The sequence below is a fragment of the Leptonychotes weddellii genome, chromosome 8, assembly GCF_054177405.1.
Source record: "Leptonychotes weddellii isolate Sample4059 chromosome 8, ASM5417740v2, whole genome shotgun sequence".
In the NCBI taxonomy this organism is placed as follows: domain Eukaryota; kingdom Metazoa; phylum Chordata; class Mammalia; order Carnivora; family Phocidae; genus Leptonychotes; species Leptonychotes weddellii.
The window spans coordinates 129,598,863-129,618,593 of NC_138376.1; the positions used below are offsets into that span (position 1 = coordinate 129,598,863).

At 52.5% G+C, this 19,731-nt stretch overlaps 1 protein-coding gene across 1 annotated transcript in view; it reads left to right on the forward strand.

The window, feature by feature from the left end:
- The window catches only part of KIF25 (kinesin family member 25), a 35,251-nt gene that overhangs the window by 12,195 nt on the left and 3,325 nt on the right, over nucleotides 1–19,731 (forward strand). The window contains exons 6-9 of the mRNA XM_081829388.1: nucleotides 6,122–6,189; nucleotides 13,030–13,104; nucleotides 15,419–15,568; nucleotides 19,060–19,236. Of these exons, the coding sequence (XP_081685514.1) occupies nucleotides 6,122–6,189; nucleotides 13,030–13,104; nucleotides 15,419–15,568; nucleotides 19,060–19,236 (470 nt within the window). The remainder of the gene's footprint in view (nucleotides 1–6,121; nucleotides 6,190–13,029; nucleotides 13,105–15,418; nucleotides 15,569–19,059; nucleotides 19,237–19,731) is intronic.

Consider the following 19,731-nt stretch of genomic DNA (forward strand, 5'->3'; position numbering starts at 1 on the left):
CCACGAAAGCTCCTAATGTTTCCTTCTTTGATGAACGACGAATTTGATCTGAAGTTTAGAACTGTGGGCCCCTGAGGTGCCGCTGGGCCTGACTCCGCTGCCAACACGTTATACAGACGGTAGGAAATGGGACTTTGAAAGGAAAATGAGCCCCCAGGGTCACACGAGTTGTAGCAGAGTCAGAATTAGCTAGTAGGTTCTGTATTAGTTGTAAAGACCGCTGCGCCTGCTTCTCACCAAAGACCCCAAAGAACCGCAGAGCCTCTGGGCGTCGTGGTCCCGGAGGCCTGGGCAGGGTCCGCCGACAGGCGAGGGGAAGCTGGATGCCCCCGCCAGGCGCTCACGCATGATGTCCTGTCCCCTCTCCGCCATGTGGAAACTTGCCAGCCCCTCGCCTCGATACACCCCCATGCCCGTGTGCCTGTGTGAGGGGCCGCCCTCCCGGACCGTGTTCCTGATCTCGGAGGGGAACGCATGGCCAGAATGCCTGCAAGTGTAGGGACATTCAGCCCAGCCCGATCGGTCACCAGCACGCTGTGAATGGGGAAGGAAGCAGCAGCTACTTAATAATATTTATTAGCAACACACAAACATAATAAATATATTCCTCCCGCTGTTTTTGAGGAAAAGTAATGCCAACAGGACATGAACACCCTCCTTTGTGTCCTCATCGGGGTCGCAGTAAAACAGCATAACCTACTACCGCTGTGTAAGCCACGGTAGCTGACACAGAAGTTGGCTGCTTCCCGTCTGTGAGCACAGCGTGCGGGGTCCTTGGAACTCCCCTTCTCGGTTACCGGCGTCTCTACCCTTAAGTCATCATAAAGAATGTATGACACATCGTTTGGCACTTGGCATTGGGTACACGACCTGTGGTCTTTGACTCCTGGACGAGACACCAGTGAGCAGGGGGTAGATTTGGGTGGGCGGGGAACAGGTGTCGTGTTCCGGGGATGAGGGGGCAGCCGTGGGTGGAAAGGGGGCTGGGCGGCACCCCGCAGACCAGCTGTAGGGGACAGGCCCTGAGGGATCAGCATTGGCTGGTGTTCCCAGGGATAAGAATGGGGGAAGGAAATAGGGATGCTTAGGGGCGAATTTGCAAACAAAAGGGGCATCTTTGAACTTGTCAGAGGCAGAAAGGTGGGGCGCCCACCGGCAGGCTGACAGTCTCTCGGAGCTGAGCTCAGCCTGCACGAAGAAACAGCCGGATTTGAGCTCAGTCTGTCGCCCATGGGAATGTAGAGCCCAGACGAGAGAGTGGGTTTTCCTGAAGACTTTCATGAGATGCATCAAACACTCCTACAAACCAAGACAAATAATCCACTGGGAACACGCTGAGGCTGTGAGCAGATGGTCCGAGAACACCAGCTGGGCCCTTCTGTCTCTGCACCTCTTTCCAGCCCTGCCCCCTCTGCCGTGCTTACAGATCCTGGTCCCCATGTCAGCCTCTGTGGCCCGGAGGGAGGCCCCCAGGCCTCAGGGCACTTGGAATGCAGCTTGGGCACTCCCCATAGTGTGACCTCTCTGCAGTCAGGTGCTCCCTGAATGACCACATGGGAGCAAGATGACAGATGAGACACAGATGCGACCATCTGGCCTTCCTGTTCTTACCAGGAAGATGTGGGTGACCTTGTACCAGCCACCAAATTTCCCTGGCGTCCTTTCCTCATCTGTGGACCTTGCTGGAATCACCTGGTTTCTTTTTCTTTTTTTTATAGTTTAGAGCACCTCCCCTTGGCTGTTTGGGCCACTGGTGCCCGAGGACCTGGGGAGTTTCTCACCATCTGCATCTCCTTGGTGCAGCTCATCGTGTTCCTTTGTCCTCTGCATGTCCTGTGGAGAGGCAGGAGGACCCAGAGGCTTGGCCACACCCAGGTTCCATCCCTGAGGCAGGAAGGGGATGAGTTCTTTATTGGGAGGTGCTTCTCTGTGAAGTGAGCAATGGTAAAGCTCATTCATGTCACCAGGTTGCAAAATGGTGTTAATCTAGCTCTGTCATTCCTTCTTCCTTTACTCCTGGAAACTTTTAAAGAGATACTTCCCCCATGTCCTTGCTGTTACCCAGAGGGACAGTCCATGGGGGTGCTCTGCCCTTTCCCCTTTACTTATTAGCTTTGAAATAATGAAGGGCTCCCTGGCTTCCTGCCCAGGTGACCAGTGAAGGTTTGGGTAAGTGTCATGATGATGGGTTTAGTCCCCTGCATCACTGTCTGCAGCCCAGAGGCCAGGCTCCAGAGTCAGGGAGACCCTGGGACCTTCGGTCCTCACGCTCCGTCTACGCGTCCTCACTCCCCCATATTTTGCAGTTCAGAGGGAAACCTGCCACTTTATAGTAAATGTCCATGGGGTTTGTTTTGTTATCTGGTTGTGCTGTCTGTTTTGTTTTTTTTTTTAAATGCAGGACTTAGGGTGATTCAGAATCCGTGCCTGCTTGTTTATTTTACTAGCATACAAACCTCTATGAATCTATCACCAGTGTGGGAACTGGACATAGCAATGACCCCCCCACCTTAGCTCCCCATCTGAGGCCATCACTACATCAAATCTCATTTGAGCTGTCTTGCATTAAACAGATACTCTAACTATAGATGCTAATAAAACCTATAAATTATACAATATTTATACTTACAATACTTATAAATTAGGTATAAAAATTTACCTAAATTATACTTACAAATAAAACTGTATACACTATAGATGGTTATATGTATATAAATTTTCCTATCTGTATTTGCTCCTAAAAAGTCATTGGTGAGTTTTGGTTGTATTTCAGGGGACTGGGTTTTTCAACTCAACATGATTTTTTTTTTTATAGACAGGTTCTGTGTTTTTTTAAAAAATATTTATTTATTTGAGAGAGAGAGAGACAGAGAGAGCACAAGCAGAGGGAGCGGCAGGCTCCCCACTGAGCAGGGAGCCCGACGCGAGACTCAATCCCAGGGCTCCGGGATCATGACCTGAGCTGAAGGCAGACGCTTCACCCACTGAGCCACCCAGGCGCCCCAGACTCAACATGAATTTGCTGAGATTTATCCGTTTCGATGAAGGTAGTGACCCAGAGGCAACTAGTAAAGACCTATTGACCACAGCGATGACCATCTTTAACTGTTTTAGCTCTTTGGGCCATGGAACCCAAACATCTCCTCCTGGGAGAGGATTGTTGCCTTATGTTTGCAAAGATCACGGCCCATCCAGCAGGTTTCTCGGAATAAGGAGGTGATACTCCCTGAAGATGGTGTTGAGTGCCCGCCTCCCGAGAAGAGAGAACTCAGATATTTGTGGTGGAATCACAGTGCGTCTGACCCTGGCCTCCACTCTCCCCAGCGGAGGTGAGCAAGCTCCCTGTGGTCAGCGTGGAGAAGGCCAAGGACCAGGAAGGAACACCGAAGGGCAGGGCCTTCCATTCTGAATGCCCTTCACTTAGCTCCTCCTGGTCTGAGCATGTGGCAGTTGGATTAAAATTGACTTTTAGTTTCAAAGTGTGAATGGCTGAGTTGATGGCATAGAATTGTACGCCCTGGATGCTTTTGAAAGCTGTCCGAGGGGATTGGATACAGATACGGAAGCAGCTCAGTGTCGGGAGAATGACTTTGTCCATTACTGGCTCTGAGCTGGGCACCTGCCACATGGCGCCCCATGGAGCCTTGGGATTCCATGAGCAAGTGTGTCCGCGCCACAGGGGAGCCCCGAGGGTCTGCCTCCACCACTTAACACATCCGGGCCATTCCCCTCTGGAAGGGAAGGGTGTCGTAGGGCAAGAGCTTGAAATTTTGGATGAAAAGATATTATCTTAAAAGGTCGAGGGCATGGATCTTACTTGTGAGGAGAAGGGATGTTTAGCAGTATGAACGAGGAGGTATTTGTTTGGATAGGCAAGAAAGAACACTTAAGCTGTGTTTGGGAAAATGAAACTTTGCTCTTGGAATCATTTCAGATGTTTAAGATCTAGTGATCACACTGTAGGACGACATTCTAAATAGCTATGGGGAGCTTTTGGACTCAGGCTTGTTTTTATGGCTTTTTATGTTCCTTATATGGCGTCCCTTGAGCTTTTGGGTGAGACATTGTGAATCTTAGCATTTTTCATTTGTTTTTCTTTATGGTTAAAACTTCAGCGTTGGAAAACATCAGTAAAACACTTTGGGGCGTGTGTTCATCCTGAGGCACTGTGGTTACGTCTTGGCATAATATTAAAGGAATGCCACCACGATCAGGCAACAGAAAAAGGAAAATATGCCTCTGGGAGGGAGCGAGGGACCGAGGCTGGTGGTCAGATTCTGGGTCTGGGAGCCAGGAATCTGGGCTCTGCTCTGAAAACCGTGTCCGTGCCTTTGTCCTGGGGGGTGTCTGAGAGCTCGTTCTTACATCTTCTTTCAGAGCTTGGGAGTGGAAAAGATTGAAGAGCTACTTGTGCATGGAGGATGTTACCACTGTTACATAATATCGCTGTTACCGTGTGGGGATAGACAGCCCCTGAAACCACTCAGGCACACAGTCGGTGCTCGGTAGATACTCAGCGAGAAATGAACTCTCCATTAGCGACTCCCCTGCGAATGAAACCTCCTTCTTGAAAGCTGGGCTGGGACGCGGCCACACACGAGTCTCCGTGTATTGACCAGATTAGGCATCTCGGCAGTTGCGACGCGAAGGAGGCCGCAGTCAGAGGCCCCAGCTCCTTGCTGGCGAGGCCACCTGGACTGGGCTCCAGCCCATGGGCTCTGCTGAACTCTCCGTTACGGGAGCACGCGGCCTCCTCCCCGGCCAGGTGCGACTGACGGCTGGAAGTCAGGACCTGAGCGACCCCCACGGGCGCCCCCGCCGCAGCCTGGCACTCGGCGCTGCCCGCCCCACACACGCTTCTCGTTGTTACACTCTCCTCATCCCCTTCCTGTGCCGTTTACATTTCGGGAAGGTTTCTGAGGCAGCGACACGAAGAGTGAACTGGAAGGACACCAGGCTGGGGACAGAGAGGCCGAGGCAGCAGTGGCGGCGGGTGTCGGCAAGGGGAGAGGGACGCGAGACGCCTGGCTGAATGTGCTGGTGACGTGTCTCACAACCTGACTTCCCCGGATGCCCGCCGGCGCTTATAGCATCTCACCCTCGATTGTGAAGACAGCCAAGGCTCAGCTCTCTGGCGAGATCAGGAAGTAAGCCAGCAGGCTTTGCAGAGTCCACAGGGCACGGCCCCGACCGAGCGGTTGGCAGAAAGTAGGTGACAGCCAACCGCGTGTGGAACAGCCAGCTACCGGGTCCCGCAGCTTGTGCGTTCAACGCCTCAACAGGCCGCTTTTTGGACATGCGTTTCTGTTTGCAGGTGGATCTCTCTGTCTCTGTCTCTGTGTTTCTCAAAGCTCCAGTAAGAAGATGGGAACCACATCCTCCAACAGCTGTCATGGAAAAATCAAACGTCTACGGGTTATTCACTGCTGCAATTGTTGGTTTGTTTTTTTACTTCTTTCTATACGCCTGTCTTTTCGTGAATTTGCATTTCGTTTTAGAATTGGAACCCCTTCAAAATATTTATTTTTTCTTTGCCTAAGGACAAGTGACCTAGAGCTGCGTTTCTTGCTAAAGACAGCTTTCCCTTCTCTCCACACACGACGGCACTGAAGATGGTTTAGCAAGAGCAAAAGTGATGTGTTTGAAACAAAGAAAACTTTTAGCACCTGCAGTTATAATTAAATCGTAGCATGTCTGAGGTGGGACTTCTTGAGTCCCGGGCGGGTGAGTCTTACACCTGCCTTGAGCTGTCAGGTGCCCCGAGAGTCGGCGTCCTGGGCGGCTGTGCTTCTTAGAGAAGGAGCCCGCTGTGCAATCCTCCGCAGAGGCGGCTTTCTTCTGCCATCTGCGCCTGGCCCACCATTCCCCTGGAGGGGAAGGAAGGGTCACAGTCTTTGAGGACCATATGGTCTCTGTCTTGTTACTCAATCGTGCAGTCGAGTAAAATGCATCCGTAGACAATCTGTAACCCAGGGTTGGCTGTAGTCCACTAAAACTCCGTTTATGAAAACAAGCGACAGGCCGGATTGGCCCAAGGGCGGTGCTTCGCCAGCCTCTGTCCAGTGTTATCAGCATGGCCCCGGCTGAGTCCTGACGCCTTGTTTCCTCTTTTTTTTATTAGGAAACCGTCCTGGTGAAATGTGATCGGCCTGCTCACCCTTTGATTAATAAGACGTATGATTTCGAGAGGTAAGTGCTTTGATGCCTAAAGCGACGTTACACAAACACGAATTTTGCGTTAGCATTTGGCTCATGAGACTCACAACACGTCCTGCCGTTTGCACTAATTGCCCAGAAGCAAAGACCATTTTGCGGAGCGAGCGAGTCTTTCCAGCCAGTGGTGCTGGAGCCGTGGGGCGACCCCTGCAGACGGGAAGTGACCCTTGATGTGTGTACCACACCTTTTGCAAAAAGTAAGTGAAATGGAATCTAGACCTAGATATGAAGCATAAAACCGTAGAACACAGGAGCTTGAGAAACGCCACTAAAAGCGTGATCTATACACGAAAAAGATCTGCCGGACTCGACCACAATGAAACCGTTCGCTCCGTGTGCGACCTTGTTAGGGGGACGAGCCGGCAAGCCCCACGCCACAGAAACCTCGGGAAATCAGAGCTCCCCGAGCACGTGTACCCAGCAAACAGAACAAACCAGCCGCCTCAGCAGGCGGGCAGAGTGTCGGGACAGAGGCTCCCCCAGAGCGAGATGCTGACGATGAGTTTCCCGGGAAGGTCAGCTGAGAGCCCGGAGAGCCGCCCGCCCCCCGCGTCAGGATGGCCAACCCGTCAGACTGACCGGACCAAGTGCTGGTGGCCTGACATGAAACACATGCTGAGCCTACGACCCAGACATTCCAGAAGAGACCAATCCAGGGGGGAGGAGAGCGGCTGAGAGTCTGTCCGGAGCCAGGAGGCTGGGGAGGGATTGTCACCCGAGAGGCCGCATGAGGGAGTCTCCGGGGAGAGCTGTTCTCCGGGGTGGCGTATGCTGTGCGTCTGTCGAGACCCACAGACCTGTCGCCTCAAAAAGTGAAGGCTTCTCAACGTAGATTTTAAAAATACAACCAATTTTTCAAAGAGACTTTAGGAGACCGAAGAACCGGTTGTGATGTGTGGATCCTGATCAGTCAATAAACTCCTACGCTGTGTTTTACAAGACGGTGACGTGGCCGTGCGCGTTTCTGGTACGGAGCACTGCCGCGGGTCGTCATGGTAACGGGGTCCGCCAGGACCGGACGTACCAGTCTTGCGTGTGATGCCGGAGACTCAGGGTCAGTGACGCCAACACCAGTGGGGCCCCAGGGAGAGAGAAGCAGACCCCTAAGTTTGGTCAGAGATCCCACCTGGTCGGCGACAGACAGAACCAGAATCCAGTGGTCGTGAGCAGAGGCCTCTGGAGCCTGTGTATTTGATCCGGCAAAGTAGAAGTTAACCAGTTTGTCTGTCTTCCCCCAAGATGACGGGAGGACCTTGGAAGGCTCAGGCTTGCACCTTGCAGCCACCTGGTCAGACGCAGAGACCCCCGGGCCATGGGCTCCCCACTGGGCTCAGGGCTCTGGAGCTCCATCACTCCCCCCCGACGTGCTGACCATGTCCGTGAGGACTGGGATGTGGAAGAGGACACGGAGGGGAAGTGTCGCCCCTGGGCCGGCTCTGTGACTGCTGGTGACCCTGCCCGGGAGGGCCGTGCCCTTCACCGCTGGCTGCCACCCCCTCCACATCCTCTCTGGGGACACGCGCTCTCGGGGCCCTGGTGCCGGCGAGGACACAGGAGGGCTCCGGCTGCCAGCCGTCCTGCCACCCCGCTGTGCCAGACGCGGGGTCCCAGGCTTCTCGGCCCCGGAGGGACCCCAGTGGACCAGGAGGGGCAGGCCCATCCACGCAGGGTTCTGGCCCAGGAGGGAAGTCAGACGCGCAGATGCCCACCCTTCAGACCTTCCTGTCACTGCTGTGCTGGCATGAGGGCGCAGGGTCTCGGTCAGACACACCGGCCGGCCGCCTGCGCGCCAGGATCTGTGCCCCGGCGTCTTGTCTGTGTCCCTGAAGCACGTGGTCCCGGGGGATGGTCTGTGAGGCGCACACTCTGGAGTCTTTGCCTTGAACGATCTCATCTGGGCCAAGAGGCTCAGCATGGTGCTTCCCTCCGCACGTGGGAGATTTTCCGCCGCTGTCCCCCAGCTTCCACTGCTGCTGGCCTGGAGCTTGGCGGTCCTTTTGTCGGATGAACACGTCCAGACCTTGTGTGAAGAGACTTTACCTGGAGGGCTGGTCCGGCCAGGGAAGGGATTCCCAGCTCAGGGCCAGAGCTGTCGCCCGGCACGCCTCTGGCCTCAAGGGCTGCCAGCCCCCCGGGTCAGGAGAAGGGCTTCCATTTACAGGAGCGGAGTGGGGGGCTGCCTTGGGGGGGCACTGGTCTTGCCCTGAGGCCAGCCGGTTCTCGGGGGGGAGGGCTGGAAGGAGCCCCCCAGACTCTGATCCGGTCTTTATGGGACTGCTCCACCTGGGGATTTCCCCACCCCAGGGCCGCTATCCATATCCACGTGACCTGCAGGTTTGTGGTTGTGGCTCCTCCTGGAGGGCCCCCCCACCCCATCTGGAGCCCACAGCACCCTCTCTACCATCTCTGTTTATCAGGACCTGCCCTTCAGGCCTCACCCCTGCAGAGGGCCCGGGCCCCCTGTCCCTGTGTGTCGCCCCTCCGGAGGGGCGGGCCCAGCCTGGAGCCCTCCTCCTTGGCTCAGTCTGCCGCCCAGCAGGACAGCGCCAGGTTCTCCACGGTCCGGCGGCCTCTCCGCGTGCTGCTGGAACGTTCCCCTCCCTCCATCCATCCAGGCTGTGTTCTGTATGGCGTTTCTGGTTACGTGTCTTCAGTGTTCGGTGATGTGGAGGGGGGAGGTGGCCACACCTCCCGAGCCCACCCTGCCACGAGGCAGGTCTTTAATCCACCTCACATTTATGTGGCCCCTCAGATTGTTCCAAGCCTGTTTGTGCAAATCAAGTCCCTCAACCTTCTCAGGAACACCTGGGCAGGTGCCACAGGTGAGGAAACCAAGGCCCAGCTGGTCACACACCTTTCTGGAGTCAAGTCTGGCCAGCTACCACCTGCAGGAACCGAGAAGGGCTGGCAAGGGCGCTGGGGTGGGGACGCGTCGGCCGGCCGTCACCGGGACCTTGTTTTGGGGAGTAGGGAGGGGGGTGCCCACACCTCACTCAGAAGCCGGGATTTTGGGATGCTTGGCAGCAGTGGTCACAACACGCTGGGGTTTGGACAGACGGGGAAGATCTCAATTGTGCCGTTTGAACAAAAGAAGAAATGAAGGAATGTGCACAAGTCACTGTATATCTAGGTTAAGAAGCAGGAATTTAAATTTAAATCTCCATGGGAATTTGTTCCTGGGAGATACTGTTGTGGTGCTCAGGACTATCTTCCTTCATAAGCAGTAGGGCATGCGGGGCTTATGAAACCAGGCCACTGCCTATTTTATAACAGCTTTTTATGGAACTAATAAATGTCACAATATTTTATTTCAGTTCTGAAAGAAAATCTCAACAGTTTCAGTACTTAACCCCTTTTTAAAAATAAATGTGTGTCAAAAGAAAATACACTCCTTACTATTCAGGAAAAATATGAATGGGCCCAGAGTCAGAGGATAGTTGCTGCCTTCTGAGAGGAATAAAAATATGTTATTATTTGTTAAAATGGCAAACTAAAAGTAACAGCCATTGACCCAACATGCCGTAAGAAGAATACTAAGTAATTTTATTGTCTCAAGTCTAATTTATGTATCGGGTGGACGAAGGTGGCTGTGTTCTCTCCTTACGTGCATTTAGGCCATCGTGGACCCGAGGTGTGTTCGTGTGAGTCCCCTGTGGTCGCGAGTTCGAGGCTTCCCCAGCCTCCCACTACATGCAGGCAGAGGGCTATAGGTGAGCCGAAGGCATCCGAACCCAGTCCTGACAACTCAGTTAACCAGGATACAAAATGGTCAAAGGCAGAGAGAAAGAAGAGGGTCAGGGACCCCCGGATACCTCCAGTGGGGCTGGGTGTGGATTGGAGCTGGTGGGGGGTGCTAGCTCTGTGGAATGAACGCCCTCCACGTGGCCTGGCCTTCCCCCTGCACCTGCAGCTTTTCGCCAGGACACGTTAGCACCTGGGGCTGCAGCCGCCGTGGCCGAAATGTCACCTGCGCCTGGCTTCTCTCGCAGGGGCTGGATGTCTTGTCAGGTGGCTGAGGGCCATGCACGGTCCTTCTCTGTGAGCGCTCAAGTCTCTAGACACTGTTCTCCAAAGAGAGAGAAAGGATTTCTAATATAAAGAGAAACATTAGGAGCATATTTCTACAATAGAAGGAAATGTTAAAGTTTAATACAGAGAGGATTGGCCTTTTTCTTCTCTATTTTTAGGGTATTAATCTTTTATCTGTGATTTAAGTTGCAACTATTTTTCGAGTTTGTATTCTTTTCCTGAAATCTCTTAGCCATGCAAAAGCTTTCTCCCCTTTAACTTAAGTATAGTTACAAAGGTCACCAGGTTAGAGAAAAATATACCCAGGTGTTCTAGTAATCGTGTGCTTTATTTTTGACATTAAACTTGTGATCCATTTGGGATGTATCCTAGAATAATTAATGTCTAAGGAATGGATCCAGTTTCACCTTTTTCCATGTACCTCCCCAGTTACAGGGACATCACTTAGGGAAACAATCTTTCCCTGCTAATCTGAGACGTCTCCTTTATCCTACAACTGCCAGGCACAGTTGGGTCTAGTTCTGCGTTTGTCTTGGACACCCTCGGGTGCTAGCAGGTGCAAGCGGCTGCGGGCTGCACAGCCCTCCCCCACCCCCATCTTATGGAACCAGTTGCTTCATTGTGTCCAACTGCTGACCTCCTGAGTGATGACTCAATACAACGTTACCAAGTGTGGGTGGCAGGACCTTTGACCTTGGCTTCATGTTGGTGGAAAAGACCTGAGTGTTTATGTAAGACGCTCATCACCAAGCCTAAACTATTTACTATTTAGGAAAAGTTTGCCGACCCCTGCAGTAGATTAGAAATTTAGAAGACATTCGGCCAGCAGCCACAGGAATGCCGTGTTTGAATCATGAGTTTTAAAAACTGACAGGGAAAGTAAGCTTACCAGGGAACTGGAGAAATGTCAGAGAACATGGACTGACTTTGGGGGATGATATTGAGGGATTACCGTTAATTTTTTTAAATGTGCTAATGGTAGCGTCATGATGTTTTCTGGAAGTCTTCATCCTTTTCAGATACATACTGAAACGTTTTCGAGGTCAGCTTCTCCAGGCTCCAAATGGAGGGCTGCGGACTTGCGCCAAGTAGCAGGCCGTGGGAATTCAGTGATAAGTTAAAAAAAAAGATTCAAGGGGCCCCTGGGTGGCTCAGTCTATTAAGTGTCTGACTCTTGGTTTCGGCTCAGGTCATGATCTCAGGGTCGTGGGATCAAGCCCCACATTCAATGGACATTCTGCTGAGTGCAGAGCCTGCCTGAGATTCTCTCTCTCTCTCCCTCTGCTCCTGCCCACACCCCTGCTCTCTCCCAAATAATAAATAAATCTTCAAAAAAAAAAAAGGATTCAAGGCGCCTGGGTGGCTTAGTTGGTTAAGCATCCGACTCTTGGTTTCGGCTCAGGTCATGATCTCAGGGTTGTGAGATCATTATAGCCCTGTTTCCGCCTGTGGCGCCCCAGCACCTAAAGCACATTGTGGGCACCCGAAAGGCACAGGATGTGACAGGTCAGGTCCCTGTGGGAACTCCATGCTTCCCTGCTGCACACACAGCCTTGCACTAGGCTCCACACTCAGCAGGGAGTCTGCTGGAGATTCTTTCTCTCCCTCTACCCCCCATTCCCCTGCGTGTTCTCTCTCTCTCTCACAAGTAAATACATAAATAAAAATTAAAAAAAAAAAGATTCAAGAGCTCAGCATCACACCACTTGCCCCAAATGCCCTCCTGATCATGCATAATAAGCAACATTTAAAATTTTTTTTTTTAAAGATTTTATTTATTTATTTGACAGAGAGACAGAAGAGCACAAGCAGAGGGAGTGGCAGAGGGAGAGGGAGAAGCAGGCTCTGCACTGAGCAGGGAACCCGATGCGGGACTCGATCCCAGGACCCTGAGATCATGACCTGAGCTGAAGGCAGACACTTAACCATCTGAGCCACCCAGGCGCCCCATAATAAGCAACATTTTATACGTTTAAAATTACTCCTGCTTCTAGAAATACTATGGATCAATTGGACATTATGACACATTCTGAAAATGAAAGAAGAGAAACATTTGGTACCAGCTAAATAAAAGCCTGTATTTCAGGCATCTAAGCTTAAATGCAAAGCACATTGGATTCAATACAACTGACCAGTAGTGCTTATTTCATATATTTGGTAGTCTGGCACAAATTCTGCTCTTCAGCTGCATCCTAATCTTGTTTCAAATTGTGCAGTGAGCTGCATTTCTTAGAAGTTCCTTCCTACTTAGCTGTATTTGTGCGCGCTTATAAACACAGAACCACATCGGATTCCCCCTTCCATAGTAGACATTCCAGTCCCATGACGCATATGGACATTCTGCTGAACTAACCTGGGGCCTAGGAAAACAATGCTTTGGAGAGCTTGAAAATAAAAATTAAATACTACATATCCGATGTTGCCCAGAGTATGATTTTTACATTATTCTTGTTGGACCCACTTAAGTGGAGCTAATTTAGTCCCAGGATAATTACATGGTATCCTTTCTTTTTTTCTTGCTGGCTTGCTTTTTCTTTCTGCTTTGCCAGCATTCATAATTGTGTTTTATAACAGAGGAGACATTTCTTCAGTCTTCCTTAACCTCTGTTAGCCTGAAAGGTAATGGGATGGATCTCCAATTGTTACAAAGATGGATCTTGACTGTGTTGGGGGCTTAGATGGGAAGTGGATAAGGCTCTCGTTATTAGCAGGGTTTCATATTTGGTTACTAATGTAAATCTCTTGTTCTTCCAATAATGCGTCATTTTTCCCTTTGCCTCTCAGAGTTTATGGCCCAGCAGAATCTCAGCAAGTGGTATTTGGGGATGTGTGCCCGCTGCTTACGTCTCTCTTAGATGGGTGAGTTAAAATATCTTCAAGGCCAGGGATCACAGTTACGAGTAACTGTAAGTAGATCTCATTCATGTTACACGATGAATGTGTGACGTTACAGTCTGAATATGATGGCAGAGCAAACCTGTAGCCCCGTGTCGATTAGTGTCCATGGGGGGCGGGGGAGTAGGTCTGTGTGCCAGGAAGAGGACCACCCAGGACTTGAGGAACGGCTGTCATGGACACCTACTCCCTGGTTCTAGTGACACGTGAAGGCTGTGAGCAGTTGTCCTTGTGCTCTCTGGGACTTTTTCTGCATTTTAGAATTTTCAGAAAGTCTGTGGAGCGTGTTAACACTGGACTGAGGAACTTGTGATCCCTTTGGGACGGAGCCTCTGGCCCCGGACCCGTGACCACCGATTCCCAAGGTCACATCTTCTGAGTAAAGATCGCGTCTTTAGCAACAAATGGAACCAGATTCGTGTGGCTGAGACACAATATGCCAAGGCTTCCTACTTTGGGGTGCTGGGAAGGACCCCAGTTTGGTGGAGGAGTCTGCGTTCAGTGTCCTGAAGAAGCCATATTCGTGTTTGCCCAGCAAAGCTCCTGCACAGCCCAAGTCCACAAACTAGAGGCTGTCGTCATAGCCCTGTTCCCGCCCGTGGCGCCCCAGCACCTAAAGCACATTGTGGGCGCCCGAAAGGCGCAGGATGTGACAGGTCAGGTTCTTGTGGGATCCCCATGCCTCCTGCTGCAGACACCTGCAGGGCTGAGCCTCCCACAATGATGCAGTTTCTCCTTGCACCCTTCTTCTGGAATGCTGGGGCTTTTAGACCCATCCAAAAAAAGTTCTTCCATGGAAAATGATAGGAGGGCTCTTGTTCTTTTTTTAAGTAGGCCTCTTTTAAGTAAGCAGATTCCAGAAATAAAAAAGGCATAGTGGTTAAATGATCTTTGCCAGAGCTGCCTTTCCGTTTTAAATGTGAAACAGATGGCATTATTTTGAGTCCTGAGCTGCTTTCTTCAAGAGACTTCTTTCCTCTCTGCATTCCTCAAGGGCTCGTAAGGTCCCCGTAAGAGCTGGTGACCCGCTGAGACCAAGGTATTCCCACCGGAGAAGTGCACCATCATCTCCTCAGGGAAGGTCTGAGATACAGAATGCAGTGAGGTTTTTCTTGTAAAGACCTTGAGACTTTTCAATTCCGGAAGACAAACAATGTAGGGTGGTAACTCTGAGGTGCTGGGTTGGTCTTTGCCCTAATATGCTTCCTGCTGGACTAGAACAGTCGGTCCTGGAGCCGGAGCGCTCCTCACAGTCCTGGCATCCTTCACAGCCTCACTGGTGTGACTTGCTGGGAGTGCCTCAGGCTAAATAGCCCGTCTGCTTAAAGGTCGATCCATGAAATCAGAGTCTTGAGGTGGGGCCTGCGTGGGGACGGTCTCGTCCCCTCCGTGATGCAAAGGGGGGTTCAGGCCTTAGGATTCAGCCCCTGTAGGTCTGGATCACCCGCACTTTCATGGCCAAGATTATACATTTATATCATTTATATATTTGTATCAAATCTATACCCTATCATATAAATTTATATCCATTTTCAAATGTTCTTTCGATGTTCCGATCTTCCCATTGACATCTTGGGCTGAAGAAACAGCTGGGAGGGAATGCAGGGAGCCAGCAACCATCCCTGTCCTCTGTGACGTGACCCCGAGCTGTGGGGAGCAGGGGGCAGTGCCCCTGTCACGGAGACCGTGTTGGTGCATTCTGGCTGACTGCGGAGGTGGAGTCCCCGCGTCCCCTGCAATGCCGAAGTCTCAGAATATGTAACAAATGATAGCCGTGCTCGCCGTCCTATATGTGATGGGGAAATATTTGTAGAAAACCACAGGGAAGTGTCACATGCATTAGGAGAAGCCCCAGTTTAGCAAGATGAGCTTGCTTTGGGCGGCCCCAGCTCTGCACTGACGGAGTGGACGGGGTGGACGAGGGGTCTTGCTCAGGGTGGGACCCCCCCCGTGGACCTTGAGCACAGGGCGCCAGCAGTGGGTGCCCAGAGGAAATGTCAAATCACCGAGGAGCAGCAGGTGCCGACAAGGAGCGTGTTAAGCGCGTGTAAAGGGGAGTGTGGTTCAGCCCAATGCTGTGTAATCAAACAACAGCAGGGACTCTGCAAAAACACAGCTCCAGTCCTATGAAAGCCTGCTTTGTAAGGGATGGAGTAACAGAGGAATGCAGAGCGACACGTATCAAAGTTTCCATCCGAGGGAACGTTGTTCTTAGAACCCAGTTACGGCAGGAGACCTCTGTGTGGGTTGCAGCGCTGACATTTGTGTTGGGTTTCAGGTACAACGTCTGCGTTCTGGCTTATGGACAGACAGGATGTGGCAAGAGCTACACCATGTTGGGTCCACATTCTAAGAAGGCGCGCATCCCCCCATGGGGCCCGCACAGCGACCTCGGAATCATGCCCAGGGCTGCTGGAGAGCTCTTCAGGTACCTGGGGGCAGTGGGCAGAGGCCCAGAGCAGCAGGGAGTGTGGGAGGCCAGCAGCACCGGGAAGGGGCACGGCGGACGGCTCCCGTTTGCGGAGACCACACCTGACGCTCCTGTCGGAACCCACTACGGTCCAACGTTTAAATACTCCGGGCCTCCGCACCACAAACACTAGAAATTCTTATGGCACATTCATGTTGAAATTCTGTCGTTAAGACAAAACTTTTTTTTTTTAAGGGTTGCTTTTTTCTTTTTTTAAGATTTTATTATTTGTTTTGGGGGGGAGGGGCAGAGGGAGAGAGAGAACCTCAAGCAGATTCCCAGCTGAGCATAGAGCCTGACTCAAGGCTTGATCCCACGACCCTGAGATCATGACCTGAGCCGAAATCAGGAGTTGGACTCTTAAGCAACTGAGCCCCCCTGGGGCCCCAAATCGAAACTTTTTGAAAGAGATCCCTAGCTGGACAATTTCCCTGTTCAGGAGAGGATGGAGCATGGAGGTTTTCTGTCCTAGAATGGGACGGGGACAGCGGGAGACCCCCGTTGTCTTTTCCTTGCCTCCTGGCCCTGGAAAGAGCCGACACATCTGGTTTTCTTCTTCGGAGTTACAGCGAGCTGGGCATGTTGAAGATGCTTCTGTTCTGGGAAAACATCCCTGGAAGAGACCCACTGCATTTTCATGATTTTACCAATACAGTTACTCCTGGAAAAAATTAGTAACAAGTTGTCCTTGGCAGCCCAGGTTACCAGGGGATCCTGGAATAAAGCCATGACATTCCATCTTCTAGGCCTGGACACAGACTGTCCCGGCCTCCAGGGGCCTCCAGGAGGTCTCCGGGGGAGCCGGGGGCCTTCCGTGCTGCCCGCCCCCTGGATTCGGTTTCTCGCTCTGTGTCTCCTTGCTGAGCCTTTCCGTGTCTTAAAATTGCAGCCAGACAAAGACATAAGAACTCCCACACAGCCTAATGTTTTGGAGCCTCTTCAAACCAATATTCCTTAAGTATTAGTACACATAGAAAATGCATTTATTAAGTTTACTTGTACTAACTACTTCTGAAGAGGACCTGTCAGGGCAGGTGAGGCTGGGCTGTGTAACAACCATTCTGGAAATCTCAGTGGCCACGAGGCCAGTGTGGGGTGCCACGCGGGGCCGCCACTCCCAAGTGTGTGCTTGTGGGTTGTCGGAGGTGGGGGAGGAGGTCTGGGGCGTGTGGCCAGCCTGCAGACTTCTCCTGGGAGGAACACGTCAACCCTGCCTCATTGCCTCGGCCCAAGAAGGCGCGTGGCCGCGGGCCGCCTCGGGGGTCCCTGGGGTGGGGCTGCGGATCTCGGGTCCCAGAGCTCTCCCTCTGGGGACATGGCACTGCATCGGGTGTTTGCTCTGGTTCCAGAATCTCAAGGGGCTGGGACTGCAGTGTGAGTCCCAGACATGCTCTGCAGGGCTGGTGCTGGTGGGAGAGCCGTGTGCCCCCTCCGGGGAGACCTCATCGGACCACGCAGCAGCCACATTGGCCGGAAGCTAAGCAGCGGCCACGTGAGACCACGGCAGAGCTGCAGCAGCTCTGGGCTTTCCTGGGGGTCACGTGGAAGGAGGGGTCCCGGAGAGACCAGGGGTCAGGAGAAGAGCTTGCAGGGTCTGCCACGCAGAAGGGCCTGGGGGCCGCTGCCGTTCCAGGCTCTGGGGCCCTGGCGGGAGCCTGCCAACCACCCTTCCAGCGCCCTGTGCTCATTGGCACCCTTGGCGTCGTGAAGGTGCCTGGCTCCTTCCAGCCCAGTGACACCACAGCCTTTGTGGCAGATCTCGGCTTATCAGCAGACGTGAGGAGCTTTCTACCTGCCAGGCTGAACGAACAAGGAGTCCAGAGAATGCGTGTGATAATTTCCAGCCCTCGAAAAGCCCAGAACGAACACAGAGAAGATCCAGGAGGATGCGCAGGACCAGGGGTGGCCCTCCCACCCGCCCTGCCTCAGGGCTCCCCCCTTTGTAACCTCACGGGGAGCCCACACGTATTTTTGTGTAAAACGCACTACAGCAGGCGTCCTGCCTACTAAACACTCGGCTTCTTCACGGCAAAGACCGAAGACCACGTTTCAACACCGTTCGCAGAGTCTAGCAAACTACCGAACACCAGAGAGACAAACGAACCAATGCATGGAGCAGATCAAGTACTTAAGTAAATGGGAGGAAATCTTCAAATCAGCTCCCTGGTATTATGTAGATAAGAAATTTCGAATTCGGGTTTTGTGACGCCCAAAGACACGGCCGTTCACACGAGGGGATGGAGCCACACGCCGAGGTCAGGTTTACGTGAGCGTGTTCTCGAGAGCGGAGGGAGGGACGCCCAGCCCCCAGCTCAGCTGACGTAGCTCTTCGCTCTTCCCACAGTTACTCTTCTTAGAGTCTTTCTTCTCTGCAGACCCCAGCGTGGAGGACGATCCAAATCCGAACTCTGTGCCGAAAATTATTTTCACTGGAGAATTTATTTTTTTCTTTCATCTTAGTCTTTCTCGTTTCCTTGACTGTATCACCAGAAGACATTAATTGCTCATTCTATCTTGGCTCTCTGTAGCTCCTCGGTAAACTCCATCTATCCATGCTTGCGTAAGACACACCAGGCTGCGTGTTTTCTCGGCAGACACCCTCCTCCCACGCTGGACTTCCAGCCCCGGATCCAGAATTTCTTTGTGGACAAGAAAGCACCGTACTCAGACTCAGACTGGTCTCACTGAGCACGTGTCAGATGAGCAACGATCCCCAGAAGGCAGGGGCGGCCTCCGTGGGCTGTGGGAGTTTTGTGGAAAGGCGCTAGCAGGGGCGTGGGCGGGAGAAGCTGGGCTGGTGGTCACTCTTGCCCTGACTAGGGTTATGGGGTTTTTCTCTAAGCGGGTAGTATCTGTATTTTTAAACCTTTCCATGGTCAGCACATAGCACTTTACAAGATGAAACAGAAGAAGACGTGCAGTGGTTTCTAAGAGGCTGGGTAGGTTGTCAGGAGGTCCTGGCAGGGCTTGGCTGGCGGTCTGGGCGCGAGCCGGGCTGCGGCAGGAGCCGGCACCCAGTCCTCCCTGGAACGGAGCAAACCCCAGCCCCGGGAAGGTGCTGAGCCCTCCTGTCCTGGCAGCCGGCTTTGGGCTTCTGTGTGGTGATGAGACTCGGCCAAGGGGCTTTCTGCATGGAGGCTGCATGGTCTCCCTGCACCCTCCCCTCGTGGGCCTGGGATCCTAAGGGTCCCTACCGATGGCAGAAATAATTGATTCAGATACGGCTCAGATAAAGCAGCTGTTCCCAAGACAGTTGCTTACCCTGCGGTTCGAAGAGAATTCGCTTTCTTCCCGCTGGTGGTAAGACGCTGCCCGGTACTCGCGGGCTGGGGGTCTCGCTGCGTGTCCCGGACGGCAGCCTGTCCTGTGAGAGTGCGTCCCCTACAGCTTTCTTCACGGGGCCGCCCCAGTTCCCGTGGTGGCTGATCCCTCGTGTCCCCATCCCCCAGGCTTATTTCAGAAAACCCATCAAAGAGCCTGAAGGTTGACGTGTCCATAGTGGAAGTGTATAATAACGACATTCTTGACCTTCTGGCCAAAGAGCGCCGCACGGAGGTGTCTGGGCCCAAGCGTGACGCACCGACAAGCAAGGCAGCAAAGCGGGAGGTCTCTCCGCCAACCCGGCAGTGAGTGTTCAGCCGTGGCCGGCTTCTCTGAGCGGCCGGCAGCCTCACCGGGACCCCATTATCGCTGAAAGGGTTCGCGGTGTTGTTGCACTTAGGGTGTGTCGTGCATTTTTCCGTTTGCTTTAGAAATTATCTTTAAAATCACAGTTGAAACAGACACGTTAATTAACCTTTTAAAATATCTTGATGACAAATGTGTGACAGGTCCCATCCTCATATTCCAGATGAGGGAGCGAGCTTGGAGAAGTGGACTTCCCCGCGGTCCCGCCATTAAGTATAAACGTCCTCATTTCTGCTTGTACATGTCAATATTTGATAGAATACAGTAATCATTCATCTTGTAAATAGGGAAGGCTCCTCATATTTTTAAAAATATTTTATTTATTTATTTGACAGAGACAGTGAGAGAGGGAACACAAGCAGGGGGGGTAGGAGAGGGAGAAGCAGGCTTCCCGCCGAGCAGGGAGCCCGACGCGGGGCTCGATCCCAGGACCC